At 36.1% G+C, this 20,677-nt stretch overlaps 1 protein-coding gene across 1 annotated transcript; it reads right to left on the bottom strand.

The window, feature by feature from the left end:
• Nucleotides 1-4,327: 4,327 nt before the first annotated feature.
• Nucleotides 4,328-7,549, bottom strand: LOC140147921 (histone-lysine N-methyltransferase SETMAR-like). Its single transcript, XM_072169718.1, has 3 exons — nt 7,400-7,549; nt 6,124-6,260; nt 4,328-5,874 (listed from the first exon to the last, which is right to left on the bottom strand). The coding sequence occupies exons 2-3, from the start codon at nt 6,217-6,219 to the stop codon at nt 5,110-5,112; spliced, it is 861 nt and encodes a 286-aa protein (XP_072025819.1). The 5' UTR covers nt 6,220-6,260; nt 7,400-7,549; the 3' UTR covers nt 4,328-5,109.
• Nucleotides 7,550-20,677: the final 13,128 nt, after the last annotated feature.

Below are 20,677 nucleotides of genomic sequence, written 5' to 3'. Positions count from 1 at the left end.
AAAGTAGTTTTCGTTCTCCCTTTCTGGGTAGAGGATGGTTTATACATGAAAATATAGCTATTATATCACTGATCAATAATATAACATTTCCCACTTTCAAAAGTTGCACGTTACTGTGTAATTTAGGAGTTATTTGGGGTTAAAATGTGTTTTTCGTGATTTTTTTCCATTTTTGCCCAAAAATGTCAAATATTAAAATAGCTGTAACTTTCAAAATAAATTGAGTAGAAATTTCATTTCTATTGCAGATGTTACATATTACATGGATGTCTAACACTGGTGAATTAAAATGTCACAGCACAACTCTAAAATATTTCGGCCATTTTTGAGCTAAAAATGTAATTTTTGCATGGGGAAAAAAATAAATATAAATTTTATTGATTTAAAAAATATGTCATTATGTCAACCTAGTTATTCTGAACAAAAAAGTTAATGATGGTGAATGTCTGTGACCTATAGTTTTTGATCTATGGCCCTTTCAAATTCATATATGGACTAAAATAGCATGTTTTTGTTCAATATCTATATAATAATACGCTATTCTCTGTCTGTAGATCTGTCTGTCTGTCACTGCTAATGTGAGGCCGTCGTAGGTCGTACAGGGCCCAAACTCGGTGGGTGGGTGTAGTTGTGCCCTGGCAAGAAGAAGTTTATGTTCGTTAAGTCATCTGACCCCAGGGCCCCCTCCCAGGGGTCATCTGAGGTCAGATTACTAAAACCTGTCGTGTGAGTCCATCGTAGGTCGTACAGGGCCCAAACTCGGTGGGTGGGTGTAGTTCTGTCCTGGCAAGAAGAAGTTTATGTTCGTTAAGTCATCTGACCCCGGGGCCCCCTCCCAGGGGTCATCTGATGTCAAATTACTAAAAACTGTCATATGGGCATGAAACTTGGTAGGTACAGACAATATTTAGAACCAAAATTTTGGAAGGTCATTTTGGGGTCATCTGAGGTCACCCAGGGGTCATCCGAGGTCAAATTACTAAAAACTGTCGTATGGGCATGAAACTTGGTGGGTACAGACAACATTTAGAGCCAAAATTTGGAAGGTCATTTTGGGGTCATCTGAGGTCACCCACGGGTCATCCGAGGTCAAATTAGTAAAAACTGTCGTATGGACATGAAACTTGGTGGGTACAGTCAACATTTTAGAGCCAAATTTTTGGAAGGTCATTTTGGGGTCACCAGAGGTCATCTGAGGTCAAATTAGTAAAAACTGTCATATGGGCATGAAACTTGGTGGGTACAATCACCATCAGCCAGATAATCGCGCCCAGCCGAGAACCGCCAAATATGGGTAACCGCCTCTATATAATAATACGCTATTCTCTGTCTGTAGATCTGTTTGTCTGTCTGTGACTGCTAATGTGAGGCCGCCGTAGGTCATACGGGGCTCAAACTTGGTGGGTGGGTGCAGCTTGGTATGAGACCGAACAAGTTTATAATTTTTAAGGTCAAAGGTCAAGGACGGGGTCAAGTTCAATTAAAGTCTAATTTCAAATACTTTAAATGGCAAATCTAGCCATGCCATTGTGTTGACCTTGGACTATCAAACAAAAGTTTCCACGGTGACCTTTTCGTCAGACCAACGGTTAAGAGGTCAAAGGTCAAGAAAGGTAAACATTTCAAACTGCCCCTATGAAGCTCAAACTTGGTGGGTGGATGGAACTTGGAATAACAAATAAAAGTTTCCACGGTGACCTTTTCGTCAGACCTACGGTTAAGAGGTCATAGGTCAACAAAGGTAAAAATTTCAAACTGCCCCTATGAAGCTCAAACTTGGTGGGTGGATGGAACATGGAATAACAAACAAAAGTTTCCACGGTGACCTTTTCGTCATACCTACGGTTAAGAGGTCATAGGTCAAGAAAGGTAAAAATTTCAAACTGCCCCTATGAAGCTCAAACTTGGTGGGTGGATGGAACTTGGACTAACAAACAAAAGTTTCCACGGTGACCTTTTCGTCAGACCTACGGTTAAGAGGTCATAGGTCAACAAAGGTAAAAATTTCAAACTGCCCCTATGGAGCTCAAACTTGGTGGGTGGGTGGACCTTGGACTAACAAACAAAAGTTTCCACGGTGACCTTTTCGGCAGACCTACCGTTAAGAGGTCATAGGTCAACAAAGGTAAAAATTTCAAACTGCCCCTATGGAGCTCAAACTTGGTGGGTGGGTGGACCTTGGACTAACAAACAAAAGTTTCCACGGTGACCTTTTCGGCAGACCTACAGTTAAGAGGTCAAAGGTCAAAAAAGGTAAAAATTTCAAATTGCCTATGGAGCTCATACTTGGTGGGTAGGTGGAAATTGGACTAACAAACAAAAGTTCCATTGTGACCTTTTTGTCAGACCTACGGTTGAGAGGTCATAGGTCAAAAAACAAAGATTTCAAATTGCTCATGGTGCTCAAACTTGGTCGGTGGGTGTAACTTTGGCCAAGGAAGCCCAGGTTTGTGTTTGTTAGGTCATCCATGGTCAACGATTTTGAGACCTGCAAAAGCCAATAACTATGACAGCCGAGAACCGCGAAATACGGGTAACCGCCTAGTTTCCAATATTACGCCAAAAATGGTCCTTTATGGCCATTTTAACCAACTTGTTAGTTTTTGGAAAGTGGGAACTTCACTTACTAATATGAACATGTAATTGTACTTTAATGTTAAGCTATTTCAAGATCCACTAGTATGCCCACTACCGTGGTAGCAGCAATTTTATCTACTTTCAATGCAGTAAAATGATGACTAAAATGATTTTGCTGCATTGAAAGTAGTAAAATTGACGATAAAATTGCTTCTGCCATGGAAACCGAGCTACCAGTGGATCTACAACTAGCTTAAAATGAAAGTACTATAATATATCCATAATATATGTGAAGTTCCTACTTTCCAAACACTGAAAATTTTGTTAAAATTACAAAAAAGTACCATTTTCAGCCTAATATTGGAAAAATTGACAAAAACATGCTATTTTAGTCCATATGTGAATTTGAAAGGGCCATAGATCAAAAACTATAGGTCACAGACATTCACCATCATTAACTTTTTTTTGTTCAGAATAACTAGGTTGACATAATGACATATTTTTAAATCAATAAAATTTATATTTATTTTTTTCCCCATGCAAAAATTACATTTTTAGCTCAAAAATGGCCGAAATAGCACAAAAATATGGTTTTTGCCATTTTTTTATATTTGAGAGTTGTGCTGTGACATTTTTATTCACCAGTGTTGGAAATCCATATGACATGTAACATCTACAATAGAAATGAAATTTCTACTCAATTTATTTTTAAAGTTACAGCTATTTTAATATTTGACATTTTTGGGCAAAAATTGGAAAAAAAATCATGAAAAACACATTTTAAACCCCAAATAACTCCTAAATGAGTAAAGTAAAACGTGGGAACTTTTTGGATATTAATTCAGACATATATTTACTCTTGATTTGTTATGTTTTTATGTTCTGCCCAAGAGTGGACTACGGAAGTGAAAGATAAATGCCCATGTCCCATAGTCTACTTCTGATGAGTGTTGATGAAGTAGCATCTACTTTTGATAAGGGTGTTGATGAAACAGCTATCAACTTCTGATATGAGTGTTGATGAAGTAGCTATCTACTTCTGATATGGGTGTTGATGAAGTACCTATCTACTTCTGATATGGGTGTTGATAAAGTAACTATCTGCTTCTGACATGGTTTTGATGAGTAGCTATCAGCTGTTTCTGATATGAGCATTGACGAAGTAGCTATCTACTTCTGATATGGGTGTGGATGAAGTAGCTATCTACTTCAGATATGTGTTGATCTACTTATTTAACAAAATAAACCAACAATACAAACTCTCATTCCTTTATCACTGCCCACTATGGGAGAATCACATGTTTTACTGTTACACATACAGGGTGTCCCAAAAAAAATAGGCCCCTCATTGCGCCCTCTTTTTCTCCTATTTCTGAAATATTGATCAAATATATTTTGGTATGTAAAAAAACCTTGAGTCGTTAGCTTTAATAAACCAAAACAATTATATCAATCGGCTCACAACTTTTGAAGATCTGCTCTTTTAAAGAAATGTACCCATTTTTCACTCTGTCCACGAAGAAGGTTTCGCTACTTCAAAGATTGAAAAGGAGTACACATACCATGCATGAATATCAAACATTCCTCAATGATAACTTTATAAAATAACATTATTTATGGAATGGGCTTTACCGGTGGGTTTATGGGCAATGGATTTTGTTAAGTGTCATTAATTTGTGGGTAAAATGGATGCCGAATGGGACTTCTTTTGCTTTACTTTACTTATTCTTTTCTTGGTTATTTATGCCTTTTTGTTTTATTATGTTTCTTACTTTCTTACTTTGTTGTTTCTTGCTTTCTTTTTTTTATTTACAACAGAAGTCATTTCTCTTTTTAGGATAAAAGGTAGCCCTAAAAGGCTGTTTGGTTTGTCTTTAGTTCTTCTGAAGTGAGTTCACTGTGCTGCTCTGCCCTCTACCTGGTTGCCTCCTTGGCGAATACAGGTTTCAGCCCTGGTCCTCATTGCATCAATTGTGTTGCGTACCATCCTTGTGAGCCGGATACTTGCGAATACATTCAGTAATACGTTTGCGAATATCTTGGATTTTGCCACAAAGGAAAAAAATCAAGTGGTGTGAGGTCTGGTGGTCGTACAGGCCACTCCACAACATGAGCCATCCCAACCACTCTGTTTGCTATCCGTGGACAGAGTGAAAAACTGGTACTTTTATTCAAAAGGGCATATCTTCAAAAGTTGTCAGCCGATTGAAATAATTGTTTTGGTTTATTAAAGCTAACGATTAAAGGTTTCTTTACATACCAAAATATATTTAATCAACTTTTTAGAAATAGAAGAAAAAGAGGGCGCAATGAGGGGCCTCTTTTTTTTTGGGACACCCTGTATAAAAACAAAGTTATATACTTGAAATTAATTTGGTAAATAATAGAATATGAGTACTGATGATTTTTTTTACATCAGTCATGATTAATTCAAATTTTCCTCCAAATTATGGAAGCTTTTGCCAAAATAGAAACTTGGTGTGGTGAAAGCTGCTGACAGGAAACAAGAAGCTGACATTCACCGGCTTAATTTCAGAACAAACTTGCATCAATGGGGAGAAAACCAGAGCAATTAGGACCCTCACAATAACATGGCTTATGGAGTCTCCCCATTCCATCAAGCTGACCCTGCTTTGTATCACCCCAGTAACTATAACTCAATTCTTCCAATGCCTCTATATCCCTCACTGCAAATAGACCTACTCTTGGAATTTCATTTTCTATTCTCACAACCACTTGAAACAAATTTGGATTACATGAATGGTTGATAAACCGTCCAACGTTTCCAATTATTGCTGGGTCAATGTTAGTTCTGATGACCTTTTCATCTGATATGTTTTCTTTAACAACTAGAATATAATTCATATCATCTCCTGTTAATGCATCAGTTCTCTTTTTAGCCTCTTTATCAGTTAGAATCTCTCCTGCATATTCACACACAAATGTGTTCTTTGGTATTTTTTCCACAGCTCTAAGACCCCAGCCTTTAGTGGTGGTGTTAAAAACTTGAAGCTGGAACCGTGGACCATTTTGCACCACACGATTTATGCATTCACTACTGCACTGGCACGAAGCACTGCATTCTAAAACAGGTTTAGTTATTATGTCATTATCTGTACTTGGCAATGTTTGTGAACTTGATGTGACAAGTTTGGCATCTTCGGTATAGCTTGGTCCAAACATTTGAATGCATGGACAATGTTGACCACATGATGGCAGTGTGCAATCACATCCACTGTACACAATTTCACTAGGGTCCTGCTGCAAGCCAGGTCCTGCAACATTCACTGCGGTATACTGTGAAGGAAAAGAAAAGGACATCAAGAAGGTCATGAATCAGTATTAAAGGATGTAATAAATCTTTAGGCCTATAAGCATACAAATGATATTTACAACATATATTATTTTGCTTGGTGAAGCAAGATTTTTGGTTTAATCAAAAATATATAGTCATTATCTTTTGATCTCCTGAAAGATTGGTACTAGTATTTGTTTCTAATATTCGGTAATAATATTTCTACTAAACTGTAGTTAAATTGTTCTCACTTTAAAAGAATCTGGTACAGGTACAGCTCCATTCACATCACTGGAACAGGTCACATATTTGCTGTCATCACCAAACAATTCTTCACTAGTTGCCATGGTAGCTCTGCTAATCAAGTAAAATAGTTTCACATCTTGACCTATTTTCAAATAAAAAATGTGCATAAAAATCAAACAGAAAAGTCAATAATGTTTTATGTTCACTTCGTACACTCAGTGGGTATCTAGGCCTACTCAGTTTTATAGCCACCATCATAAATCATTACAAAAATCTGAGTTTACATTTTGTTACAAAGGATTTCTTCTTTACTTAAGGGCTGGGGTATGAACGTTTGGACAGTATTTATTTTGGGACATTAGAGCACAGCAGACATATCGAATTGCATTCTGAATACGAAGAATGTCATTCTGATATCAAATAATTTTGATTTTTTGAAATTCGCAATTTAATACACATTTTATGGCAAATCATGAAATTGATATTTTTGATATTTAACAGTACTTGAAGTAAACTTTATAAATCTGATGATTTATACTTAAAGTGTATGTAGGTGGGATGAAAAGCCGACGATCAATTGAAAATTTTGACCTTTCAGTATTGAAGATATGGATTTTTTTTCCCCAAAACACCAACAAAAATTAGGTCTTTTGGGAAAAAAAATCCATATCTTCAATATGAAAGGTCAACATTTTCAATTGACCGTCAGCTATTCCTCCTGCTACATACACTTTAAGAATATATCATTAGATTTATATAATTTACTTCGAGGACTGTTATATATCAAAATTTGAAAAATATCAAATTTTTATAATTTGTCATAAAATTTGTATTATATTGTGATTTTCAAAAATGAAAAATATTTGATATCAGAAAGACACGCTTCGTATTCAGAATGCAATTCGATAGGTCTGAGGTGCTCTCATGTCCCACAAAAAATACTGTCGAAACGCAATAAACGCTCATTTTAGATCCCTGGCTTAAAAATGTAGCAAAAGAGACCTCGGCCCGCCAGAAAGTCTGTTGTCATCCAAATAAATTTTTTTTAAACTATAAACGACTTACAAACTAATGGTAGCTTATACAACTGAGTAGTTACTTTATATAGGTGTACTTATTATTTTATGAGTTGTAAACAACCAGAACTTGATACTATAACTCACCTGAACTAGTAAAAGGTGGTAAGCTTAAAGTTCAATTTTATTTAAATTAGTATGGTTTGTTATTTTGTTTACTTACATGATTGTGTATCATCAATGTGTCAATGAAAAAGAAATTTACCTTTCGGAAGTTAACAAAATGTCAATGTCACTGGTTCTTGCCATGATTTAGTTTGCTAAACATTTCCAGAAAATAAGCTAAAATAGAGCTCGAGATCCTTCACGTGCAGTTTGTTTACAAAGGTAATCCATGTATTCCAGCCGTTCAAGGTATCTATGAATAATAAGCAGGTGACGTATTTACCAACTATTATGTTATGGTCGCTTATTTTGACGACCCATAAAAATATACTACGCCAAGGATTAGTTAGTGCATCTATTTAAAAAACAAATTTACTCTAATTTTGTTCAGTTTGGAAATTGTGATTATTTTTCCAAGTGTAAGGATACTTTATTGGCGCAGTATATAATAATAGTTAATGGTAAATAATAATTAATAATAATAGCAATAAAATAAATAATGATATAATAACAATAATAATAATAATAATAATAATAAAATAATAATAATATAATAATAATAATAATAATAATAAGGCCAAATAAAAAAATAAACATGTTTCACGTCCCCTCCAGCTTCCTTTTTTGAGGTTTCTTCAATTTTATTTTTATTTTTGAAATTCAGTTATAACTTTTCAAAAATATGTCTAGGAAGTAGAGATGCTTTCTATACAAGAAACACTTTTAAGGTTTTGTGATAGTTAGCGGGGCATATCTCTCAGAACAACAAATAAAAAGAGGCCTCCTCCTTTTTCCAGGCATATTGCATACGCTAAGGGGTATTTACACTGATTTTGAAATAAAAAAATGAAAAGCCCCCTCTTCCTTCTTTTTTTCAAAAACCCCGGCGTGAAACATGTTTTTATTTTACTTGGCCTAATAATAATAATAATAATAATAATAACACTAATAATAATAATAATAATAATAATAATAATAATAATTGATAATAATAATGTTAAATGATAATTAATAATAGGCCTAATATAATAATAATTAATAAATAGGCCTAAATAATATTAATTTGATATTGCACCCTTCCTCCATCCCAAAATGTGGTGGGGACAAGTCCCCCTGCCCCTCCCTGGATTGACGCTCATGATTGGATGATTGATTGAGTTCAGTGGCTTGTCCCCACCCCCGGTCCCCTCAGTCCCCCACCCCCGTGGGATGCTGACTGCCCTGATATTTAAGATAGGCCTATTATGCCTTTTTAGCTTATATTTTCCCCAGACCCGTAAGCAAGGGGGCTGGGGGCGACCAACCCCCGCCCCATCCCAAAATGCCAAAAGGCCTCATTCGCGAGCGTAGCGAGCGAAAATATTGGGCGTTTTTAGCAAAATAAAATATATTGATATCAATCCACGATGTCATAAGGCCCGACAATTACGAGCTGATCAAACTATAGTTCATCAATGTCCTATTTAGGCTGATAGCAAGTAGTTCATCAATTCGCTATCTAATGGTGATAACAAGAAAGTTGCCAATGCGCTAACTGCTAATTCATCAATGCGTTATCTAATGCTGAGAGCAAGTACTTCATCAATGTCCTGATAGCAAGTACTTCATCAATCGCCATCTACTGTTGGTAGCAAGTATATAGTTCGTGAATAAGCTATCTATACTGCTTATAGCAAGTAGATTTCACTACGCCATCTACTGCTTATAGCACGCAGACGGCTGAAGTCAAGGAAAAGCTTCATCACAAGCACCCTCCCTCTGCAAACAACATCATCAGAGGCTCGCACCCAGATGTGGAAAGAAAGGCTTTCATCTGAAGTAGTCACCACTGAGATGGGGATTCAACCCACAGAATCACTACCTCCAGGAGCAAACGAAGTCTGGGCAAACTGGAGATGCCTTAACCGCCTCCGAACCGGTGTTGGACGTTGCAAGGATACCCTTCACAAATGGGGATACATCAGTGGCCCGACCATGTGGGATTGTGGACAAGAGCCACAGACGATGCAGCATCTGCTGGAATGCCCGCTTTTGGAAGATCCTGTGACGACAGACGATCTGGCGCAATTTCTCAACGGGCACAAAAGTACGGAAAGCCCAATCGGACATTGCAACAACAACGATGAAATATACGCCAACGATGAACGTACATTCATTGTTGCCGTAGTATTGTGTTCATTGTTGCTGCTGCATGTTTTCATCGTTGCTGAATATGAATTTCATTGTTGTCGTAAAATCGTTTTCATCGTTGCTGCGTTACGTTTTCATCGTTGCTGAATAAATGAATTTGTTACTGCACATTCTATTCATCTTCATCGTTGTTGAACATGTTTGTTGCCGTTATGATTGTAAACGTAGTGATATTTTTCTATAAAAATATAAAAATATTTATAATATATTATTTCAATATTTCTTAATATTTTGTTGTTGTTATTGTAAAGAATTTACCAACAGCATTTACTAACTAACTAAAGAAAGAAAGAAGTATGTAAACAGGAGGCCCGTACGCAGGATATTTTTTGGGGTGCTGATTTTGACAAAGTGGACCTTTTTCCGGGGGGGAGGCGATTTTGAGAAAAGTGAACTTTCTTCCCAAAATGTTGACCTTTTTGAACCAAAAAAGCGTTATAAACATAATTTGTTATTGTAATATTTTGGGACTTTTGCAAATTGGGGGGGGGGGGTGCCACTGCACCCTCGCACCCCCACCACCTGCGTAGGGGCCTGTATGTAAACCATTCATTAATCATGAAATGCCCGGGTGAAATGCAAATAAGCAATTGCAACCAGAAATGTTCATGTCTTTATGACTAAAAATGGGTCTAAATGTTGGAAAATGTGGACGAATATTTGGTGTTGCCCCCCCCCCCCCCTACACTAAAGAGTTAGCTACGCTGCTGATTGCAACATCAAAGTAAACATACAAAACATTTCAAAAAAATGTAATTTTTACATTAAATATGCCACAAAAATCACGTTTTATGCAATTTACTGTGTATGTGAACCCATTTCTACGTTACCCTTCATATTTGACCATGATTTGACGTACATAATTAGTGTTGTGTATATGGTCAGGATGTAACAGTCAGCTAATCTAACTAGGCCTCGGTGTGAATTTACTAACTGTTACACACGCCAAAGCGTAAAAAATGACGTATATTTTATTACTTAAAAGAGTAGTGCAGACGCATGCCGTATAAACTGTACGTTTCTAAACTGTGCTAGCGATTTTATGTACACTTACGTCACAACTAGTAACACGACGAATACAATCATGCGGTTTATTAAAACACGGGCTTTTCTGAACGAATGAACGAATGATTGAATGAATGATTATGAATGAATGAATGAATGAATGAATGAATGAATGAATGAATGAATGAATGAATGAATGAATGAATGAAATCATAGATGATGAAATAAGGTATAAATAGATATATGAATTAATTATTTATTTTGCATGTTCATCGGGGGCCAGAGGTTTAAAATCTAGGACATTTACGCCCCGGAGGGGGTTCTTCCTGGTTGAAGGTAGGCCCTATACGGGGATCTGCCACGGTTTGGGGGTACCTTTTCGGCGATTTTGGTATATCGATGGGCATTTTGGCAAAAGTGCCCGTAAAGTGCCCAATTATGGCAAATTTGGGTGCTTTTTCTAACACGACGAATACAATCATGCGGTTTATTAAAACACGGACTGTCCATCCTCAATGAATGAATAAATGAATGATTGAATGAATGAATGAATGAATGAATGAATGAATGAATGAATGAATGAATGAATGAATGAATGAATGAATGAATGAATGAATGAATGAATGAACGAACGAATGAATGAATGAATGAATGAATGAATGAATGAATGAAATAAGGAATTAATTAATGAATTTACTTTTAATTTTGCATGTTCATCGGGGGCCAGAGGTTTGACATGTTTGAGGGTGTTCTTTTTCATCAGTTGGCACAAGGGGTCTGTTTATATCGTTATATCATTATCATTATAGCCTAATTGTGTTGTTGTTGTTCTTATTGTTATTATTAGGAAGTGTTCAGAAATACTTTGGTGGGGGGGCTGGAAAATATTTTTCATGTCAAAATTTTTACCCCCCCCCCTCTACGTGACTGCCGAAATGGTGTGCTTTGCTATTTGATGGGCCAGTTCCAGTGGCGTAGATTTCTTTTTGACATTTGGGGTGGGGTGGGGTTGGAAAAAAAATTCTTAAAATATAGTGAATCCGTTTATTGTTTATTGTTCCAAAGCGCGCGATGCGCGTGAAATACCATTTTAAAGCTAAACTTATGAAATATTGTGCAACTGGAATAAATTCGCACGTGGCGCGAAAAACATTTGGGCTTTGGGAGCTTAAATGGCCAAATAGGAGGTTAATTTGGTCAGAAACCCATGATACAGGCGTCAACATTGGGGTGGGGAATGATTGTATGAACCACCCCCTGCAAAATATTGGGTGGATTTATCCCCCATCCCTCCCGGGATCTGTGGCCAGTTCACGTGATCACGATGCTTTTCGATGTGCTAAAAAGTCGCACGTGGCAATTGTTGCTTTATTTTTTTCAATAGGATTTTTAGGGGGGTGTCTCCCATGGAAAAAAGTAGGGGGAGGTGACGTGTACCCCGGTTCTCCAAGCTTCCGCCGCCTATAATGCCACATGATTTAGTTGTATATATCAGTGATAATAAATTAATAATCTGAACTACATGAAACATTATTGTAAAAATTGTCAACACTAAAGAAGAGCAAAGATATTGCAGCTTTTTAGTGATTTAAGTGCATGCACAAGAAGGAATTGACACAAATCTCAAAATTAAGTTATAGACAAGACAATTTTTAACACTTCATAATTATATATCTCTGAATATTGAACAAGTTGAATGACTTATCCAAATACATAGGCCTAAAGCACCTCATGAAATGTACTTTTGTTCTGGTTCTACTGGAACCTTAGCCTTGATTCAAGCCGTAGTACATTTTAGGATAGTGGTAGGCCCTATTTATCTTCATTTGACTTCTACTATAATACCACTTGTTTAGAGATATCAAGCAAGTGTCAAATCCTGCTTCTTTCTAGTTTGCACAACAGCAAGAACTCCCTGAAGGCATGTCACTATTAAACAGCCAACAGGGGGAGGGAGGACTTTTAAAATATCACACCATTATTGGGATTAGATTAGTTAGTAAAGATTATTTTGACAAGGGACTAGACTATGGTATATTATAAGCATGAGACAGGGAAGTGAGAGTTCTGTGAGTGGCTAGAATACTTAGTACTTTGGTATAGGCCTACATATTAGTATGCTAGAACTTTCTTTTAGCATGTTTAAGGGAGGAGGACATGTTTAAGAACCGGGGCTTGGTCATAGAGTGACAAGGGCTATAGCTGATAAAAGAATAAGATATCATATCACAGAGTCATCAGGTCCGAAAGGGCTTGAGCAAGTCTACTGGACATGGAACCTATGCACGCGCAGCGTGCGGAATTTTTTTGTACACCCCCCTCTCTACGTGCCAACACACTTTTTACCCCCTTTTAAGTTCATACACCCAAAACTTTTTAACCCCCACCCCTATTCAGAACTCCTACAATTGTATGACCCCCCTACATATTCTCCAGCCCGCAACCCCTCCCACCAGAGTATCTCTGAACACTCGCTTATCATCATTGTTATTATTTACTGGTACTTATTAATTTTATTATTATCTGTTGCATGTTGTCCTTCAAAAAGAGTTTCAATGTTTTCTACAGAAGAAAATGGACCTTCTCCCTCTCCCCTCTTCTCTCACCCTCCACCGGCCGCCCAGTCATACCTCGCCCCCCCCCCCCCTACCCGCGCCTGTTTCTACTTGATGTTCCAGACCCCAGTTCGAGACTATAAGTTACAAAACTTCTGAATTTTCATAGGCTTAGGACCCGGGGGCTGGGGGCTCAACCCCCTCAATATTTTGGTGCGGGGCTGGATTACCTTACAGCCCCGCAACACCCCCCCCCCAATAACCCTAGGTGAAGTTAGAAAATTGAGAGGGAATATGGGTGTTGGTGAATTTTTGACTCCGATAACATTACTCACCATGCGCAGCTTACCTGTATAAAGCATAACAATTCCATTTTTTTTGTCTAAGTATTTCATCGCTGTGGTAAATTTCAAGCAACTTGTGCGGGGTATCTCTTGTGAGGAATAGGCAATGTTCCGCCTCGCGGTAATTTGCGGTGTGTGATAAATTTTCCATAGCAGCACAGTGCAAAACATTTTAATTTTTTTGTCTAAGTATTTCATCGTTGATTTTTTCCTTGATGACGACGATGAAGGGTTTTTGTATTATACATCTCAATGGAAACTTTCATCGTTGCTGTAAAAATACGACAATGAATGCTTTCACCGTGTATGGCTATGGGATATTTCTTCATCGTTGTCGTAGATTTTTAAAAGGTGCAATGTATTGGGCATTGCTGGTAGTACATTAATAAGTGTATTGTTAATCAGTGGTGTGTCGGGATGTGGGGGGTTTGTGAGGTTTGTATTTATTTATTTATTTATTTATTTATTTATTTATTTATTTATTTATTTATTTATTTATTTATTTATTTATTTATTTATTTGTTTGTTTGTTTGTTTGTTTGTTTATTTATTTATTTATTTATTTATTTATTTATTTATTTATTTATTTATTTATTTATTTATTTATTTATTTATTTATTTATTTATTTATTTATTTATTTATTTATTTATTTATTTTGTTAGTAATTTAGCTATTTATTTAGGTAGTTTGTTAGTTGGCTATTTATTTACCCAGTGAGTGAAATAGTTAGTATAGTAGTGAGGTAGATAGTTAGATTTGTTCTTCTTATTTTTTTAAATTATTATTACTGTTATTTTTATTTCAATATGAAAATGGGGACGCATATAGCATAGTGTCATTAAAATGACCAAAATGGGTCGGAAAATTGACAAATGGGTACGAACATTGGATTTTGTCCCCCACTAAAAAGTTGGCAACGTTGCAGTTGCAATAATTATATTGGTTTTTTTTAAATACCACTATCATTTTAAATTAAATATACCACAAAATCATGTTTATGGAATTTACCGTGTATCTGAACCCATTTCTACAACACCATTCATATTTGACGCACATAATTAATGTTGTGTATATAGTAGAGAGATATGATTCTAGTTAACACCTTGAGTCTCAGAATGTATCTACTAACTATTACATACGGCAAACCGTAAATAATGACGTATATTTTGTAAGTTATAATGTAGTCTAAACACATGCCGTTTCAACACTGTTACCAATTGGGCCAGCGATAACCATTAAGACATTATGTAAACGTACGTCATAATTAGTAGCGCGACGAATGCATGCGTATTATTAAAACAGGAAAAAAAAAGAATGAATGAATAAATTGTTGCATGAATAAATTGTTGAATGAATGAATGAAAAAATGAATGAATGAATGTTCATATTTAACACAGGGGTCTGTTATTATTATCATCAATATTAGGATCATCATTATCATTCATCCTCCTCCTCCTCATCATCATCATCATCATCACCATCACCATCACCATCACCATCACCATCATCACCATCACCATCACCATCACCATCATCACCATCACCATCACCATCATCATCATCATCATCATCATCATCATCATCATCATCATCATCATCATCATCATCATACTGGTATGGTGTTATTGGACCTGCAAAAGGTCTTTGACACAGTGAACCATGATATATTATGTCATAAACTTAGCGCTATGGCCATTGGTTCTTCATCATGGTTCCGTTCATATCTTTCAAATAGGCAGCAAATCGTTAATGTTAATGACAGGGTTCGGTGCTTGCCGGCAAACAGGTTTTTGCCGTTGCCGGTGGCAAAAACTGGGAAAAACCCGTTTTGCCAGTTTTTGCCTGGTTTAAACCGGCAAAAATTGCAAAAACTTACATATAGTCACTCAAAAATTAAACAATAATACAGAAAGCTCATAAACAGCAGCACACTACTTTTAATGAACCATTCAACATAATTTTTGACTCATAAAGTCCTTAAAATGAAAAAAGTTTTGAATATGATCTGTATGCCAGATTTCGGTTAAATGTACTTGAGCAATGAAAACGCATGCCTTTAATTTCTTAATAATGTTACTTATAATTACAAAATCTGGCCTTGTTACAATCAGGAAATGATTTTGGAACTTAATAATTTGTTTTGAGATGAAAAAAACTGAACTATAAATCACTTTGTTAGTTTATGCCATTGTGCTTTTGCCAAGCGGTTAAAACCGCGGGTTTTTCCACCTGCGGCAAAAACCTGCGAACACTGGTCAATGATGTGGAGTCTGATCCTCTAAACATCTCATGTGGAGTCCCTCAGGGAAGTATTTTGGGCCCACTTTTTTCATGTTATGTAAATGTGATATGCCAATGAGTATATCATGCCTCATTTCTTTAATAATAATTTTTTTTTAATTCACGGTATAATAGAAAATTTAAGGCAAATTATTGATGATTGATATTTTTTTATTTAATAGTCCTCGAAGCAAACTATATCAATCTAATTATATGTACTTAAAGTGTATGTAGCTGGGATGATAAAAATTCCCTTTAAAAGGGAAAGCCAGCCTCAATGTAGAAGAGGTCTTGTAATTAGTTTTGGTCAATGTGAAAGGCATTTTTAGGATCATGCTTACATCCATGTTACATGACAGTCCACCAAACCATCAACGATGAGAACATGTACACTGAAACAGCAGAAAACATTAATTCCTAATCTTATCTCATTTCAACTCTTTAATTCATTACTCCAAATTCTCTAGTCTGTTTTTTTTTTTTTGTCTTTTCAGCTTTTTACCCACGATATCTCAATTTCCAATTTTGTAATACCAGAACTTACGAACTCAATATCTTCGCTTAGGAATGTCCGATTTCACTGCTTTCGATATACCGCGTCACAAATACACTGCCGGTTTGAGTTAACTTATGTACATTTTATTTTAAAATAACTTGATATTAATTCGCAATGTATAGTTTAAGCCTACTATATTATAATAGATAGTGGCCAGCACTTTGATAAAGGACTGATTACTCACTACAATCTTCACTCTGAAGATGCACCTTGGATTAGGAAAAGCCGACGATCATTTAAAAATGTTGACCTTTTGTATTGTAGATACACATTTGTTTCCCCAAAAGACCTAACATTTTTAATAATTTGCCATAGAATTGTATTAGGCCTATATTACGAATTTCAAACAAAGGAAGTAAGTACAAAGCATTCAATTAATTGAACATTCTATTTTTTATTCATATAAATTGATCAACTAATTAATAGAAGAAACTTTTTTACTTTGAAATACGTACAAAAAACGACGGTACAGTAAACGTCATGTTTACAATACTGACGTATACAGATATTCCGACAACGTTAACTTATCTGTACGTAATTTTCAGTATGTGTAATAACAGCAACAATGAAGAAAACAGCAACAATGTAGAATGCAACGATGAAATTACAACCAGCAACAATGAAGCAATACATCAGCGACAATGAAGAAAATCAGCAACAATGAAATGTTACAACGACGATCATTCGCTGAGCCCCTGCATTGGCGCGATATTGGTGCTTGGTCGTATAAAATCTACGATGAGCATGCACGCAACGATGAAAAGTTGACCTTACGACAACAACGAAATGCTCCATAGACTTGTGTGCAAAATTTCATCGTTGTCGTTAAGTTTCATTGTTGTCGTTGAATATCCGATACGGCTTGCGGTACAAAAGTGTGTTTCTCAGTGGATAAGTACAGTTTGATGTAAGGACACGAAAGAAGAAGAAGAAGCACGCAGTTCATCAATGCACTATCTACTGCTGATAATAGATATACAACCTATTCACTGTGACATCTACTACAGTAACTGGTAGCAAGTAGTTCATCAATGCCCTATCGAGTCTACAGTTGATAGCAAGTAGATCATCAATGCGCTATCTGCTTCTGATAACAAGTTGTTCATCAATGCCATATCTACTGCTGATATAAAGTAGTTCATCAATGCGCTATCTACTGCTGATAGCAAATAGGTCATCAATGCACTATCTATTGCTGGTAGCAAGTAGTTCATCAATGCGCTATCTACTGCTGATAGCAAGTAGTTTATCAATGTCCTATCTACACTCATAAAATGACTTGTTCGCCTTGTTGGCGCAATTCAAAAGGAGTAAGTTTGGACAACTCAAAAATAGTGTAAAAGTTGCCAAAACAAAATTTATTTTAGTTATCCGAACTTAAAAAATGCTGAAAAAGTTCAAAAAGTTCCGTAAACTAATCAACTTTGTTGGCATTACTTAAAAAGTTGATGTAAGTCGTTGCGTCAACTTTTTAAGTAATGCCAACTTCTGAATTCAAATTCAGGGAACTTAATAAACAAGGTTCAAAGAACCAATTAGTTGAGTTATTGTAACTCAACATGTAAGTTGATGTAACTCGTTCATATTAAGTTACTGGTACTTATTGTTTTGAGTTATTCCAATTTGGTACTTTGTTACTTAATTGCAATTCTGGGTAAAAACCACATGTGCCTGCTAACGGTCAAAAATTTTTTATCGCATGAGGTGAAAGGGCTTTGGTAGTAGGTTACAAAAGTCACATCAAAATTCCTCCGGAGCTTGTTGCCATAGCAACGGCAGATTTTATGATTTTGGCGATTTTTGCTTATTTTGGGGTGAAAATAAGGGAAAAATATGTACTTTTTTGAATCGCTCCTGACTTTATATTTGAGGTCACATTAAAAAAGCAACCTTACCAACCTAAAGTAATATCTTTGTGCTTTCCCCAGATGCAAAAAATATTTCAATAATATTTCCCTATGTGCAATTTTAGGGCTGGGCAACATTGCCAATTTAGCACTTTTGAAAAAATGCAATTTTACCCTATCTTTAAAGTCTAAAACTAATTTTGCTTGAGCACCTAGAATTATTTCCTCTTTGTTGGTACTTAAGCAGACATTGCCCCTTCCAAATTTGGTAAAAAATCTCTGGGGCTATTTGACCTGTAAAGCCAGTGTTGCCAGGAAGTTTGATAATTTTCAAAAAATGCATTTTTCGAAATAATGCATTTTCTACATATTTACTCATGTAACCTTTAATACCACCAACTTAATTGAAATATTTGCACAGTTTGCACACATGATTAGACACACATTGCAACGGAAGCAACACTTTGAGGCTGGGGACCAGTCCAGTCCTGCAAAAACCGGTATTGCCAGAAAATCTTACTTTATTAATCCAAATTTCCAATTTGTGCGTTTTACAATTATTTATTCCGTGAAGGTTATACTATCAATGTTAGTTCAATATAATGTGCATTTAAACATCATCTGATACAATAGAGGTTCAAACACATGGGCAAGTTTCTCGACAGGTGGCTTAGTAAGCCTTAGGCTTAGGTGACCTTGCGGATATAGCCTAGTTTGACCAAAAATAGTAATTATTACATGGGAAATTAAAAAATATGCATCTTGGAAAGTGCATCAGCTTATTAAGATGGATGTTTAGATCAAAAACGTAAATCACAACATTTTTCTGTGACCTATGGTTTTTGACCTATGACCTCTTGGAATTCATAAGTAGGCCTAAAATGCAGGTTTTTAATGATTTTGGTCATTTTGGGCAAAAATTGACCCTTTTAACCATTTTTAGCCATTTTTTGTATTACAAAAGTTTAAACTACACTAACTTTATTGATAATAGGACTTCCTTAATTTTAGGCTGTTGAGAGAATTCAACGAGTATGCAGTTTCCATGGCAACGGCCATGAATGCTCATTTTTAAGCAAATATCTGTAAAATAGAGCTAATATTTCCCAGTAAAATTAACAAAAACTGGGTTTAAATGGCTGTTTCCATGGAAACTGTCTTCTCTTAGAATTCTCCTAATAGCTTAAAATGTTATGCCAATCAAACAATTTTTGTAGGCTTTATGATAACCCTGTGAATGATTTTAATTTTAAAAAGCCAAAAATATGTAAAATGAGCGGTCCATGAAGCCTTTCGTGGATAAGTTTTTCCCTATTATTGCCTATAAATGGTGTTAAACATATATTGACAAATGCGCGAAAGCAGGAGCGAAAATAGCCACTTGTATATGGATTACGCAGGGGTGTCAGAAGTTGGAAAATTTTGCAAAATGAAAGTCCAATTCAAGCCATTTGGTGCATCAGTTTTGCACTATTTAAACAACCCAATTTACAAACCTTTAGACTCGCATTTACTAAAGCATGCATAGATCGATGAAGCCAGTATGGAGTCCGTCTTAATACTGACTTTGGTGGCAAAGTGTAACAGGCCCTGCATATTGGCGGGTCCATAGTAATTTTCACATGCTTTTAGGACGAGGACCCGTCTTCAAACAATGCTTAAAATAATCGCCTTTCCTCCCTTTTTCTTCTTCTTTTTCCCTTCCCTTTCTCTTCTCTTCTCTCTCCCCCATCCCCGCCTGGGCCTTGGCGGGGATATGAAACTACATTCCATCAATGCTCTATAGGCCCACTTATTCGCCCCAAACCCTCAATGTGGACCGGAATGTGACCAAAATCAAGGCCCACATACATAAATATTTGTCTGGTATGCAGGATTTGGTAAATCTTTAGATCCTTCATGTTTTATTATAAAGACCATCGAATGTTATCTTCCACAGTTGATCACATCCTTACATCCCTGATCCTGGGCATCCCGGAGGAGGAAAAATTTAAATTGTGAGTCTTTCAGGGCAAATGTTAAACATCGGACCTTTCAAGCTAGCTTTAGTAGGGGCATGGAAGTAAGAGAGGTCTTCTTTCAAATGTTATTTAGGAATTTATTATTCACAATTAAATTAATCAGAGGAATTTTGAAATTTGACCCGTGCATGATGTTTGACCTGAAGTGACCTCTGCTGTGTTTTTAACACGTTACCCTTTCGGTTTATATTCACCAACTTTGAGCCCAATCACAGGTATTTTAAATTCAACCCCTAAATGACCTTCAACCTCAACATCCTTTAGGTAATATGTATTATATCTTTTCTCCCTTCCACCCAATGATCATACCATGATACTTTGATACCACCGACATGATAACATGATACATGGCAATTTTAACCAAATTGATAGCATGTACACATACGGATAGAGATTTATCTTGAAGATTGTGTTAGAAACTAGGGGAAATGGGGAAAAATAGGGAGTGTTTTAATTGCAACAGCCCATCAGGCCTCTAGCTTCATCACCAGTTGGATTTTTACTTGCATTGTAAACATGATAAATATTGTCTGCACGGTTGTTTCGACGTGAACACGTGTGATGTTACCTTTCCACCCT

This window comes from Amphiura filiformis, chromosome 3, assembly GCF_039555335.1.
Source record: "Amphiura filiformis chromosome 3, Afil_fr2py, whole genome shotgun sequence".
Taxonomy (NCBI): Eukaryota; Metazoa; Echinodermata; class Ophiuroidea; order Amphilepidida; family Amphiuridae; genus Amphiura; species Amphiura filiformis.
The sequence above is the reverse complement of the archived record's forward strand: the minus strand, read 5'-3'. Positions and strand labels throughout refer to the sequence as shown.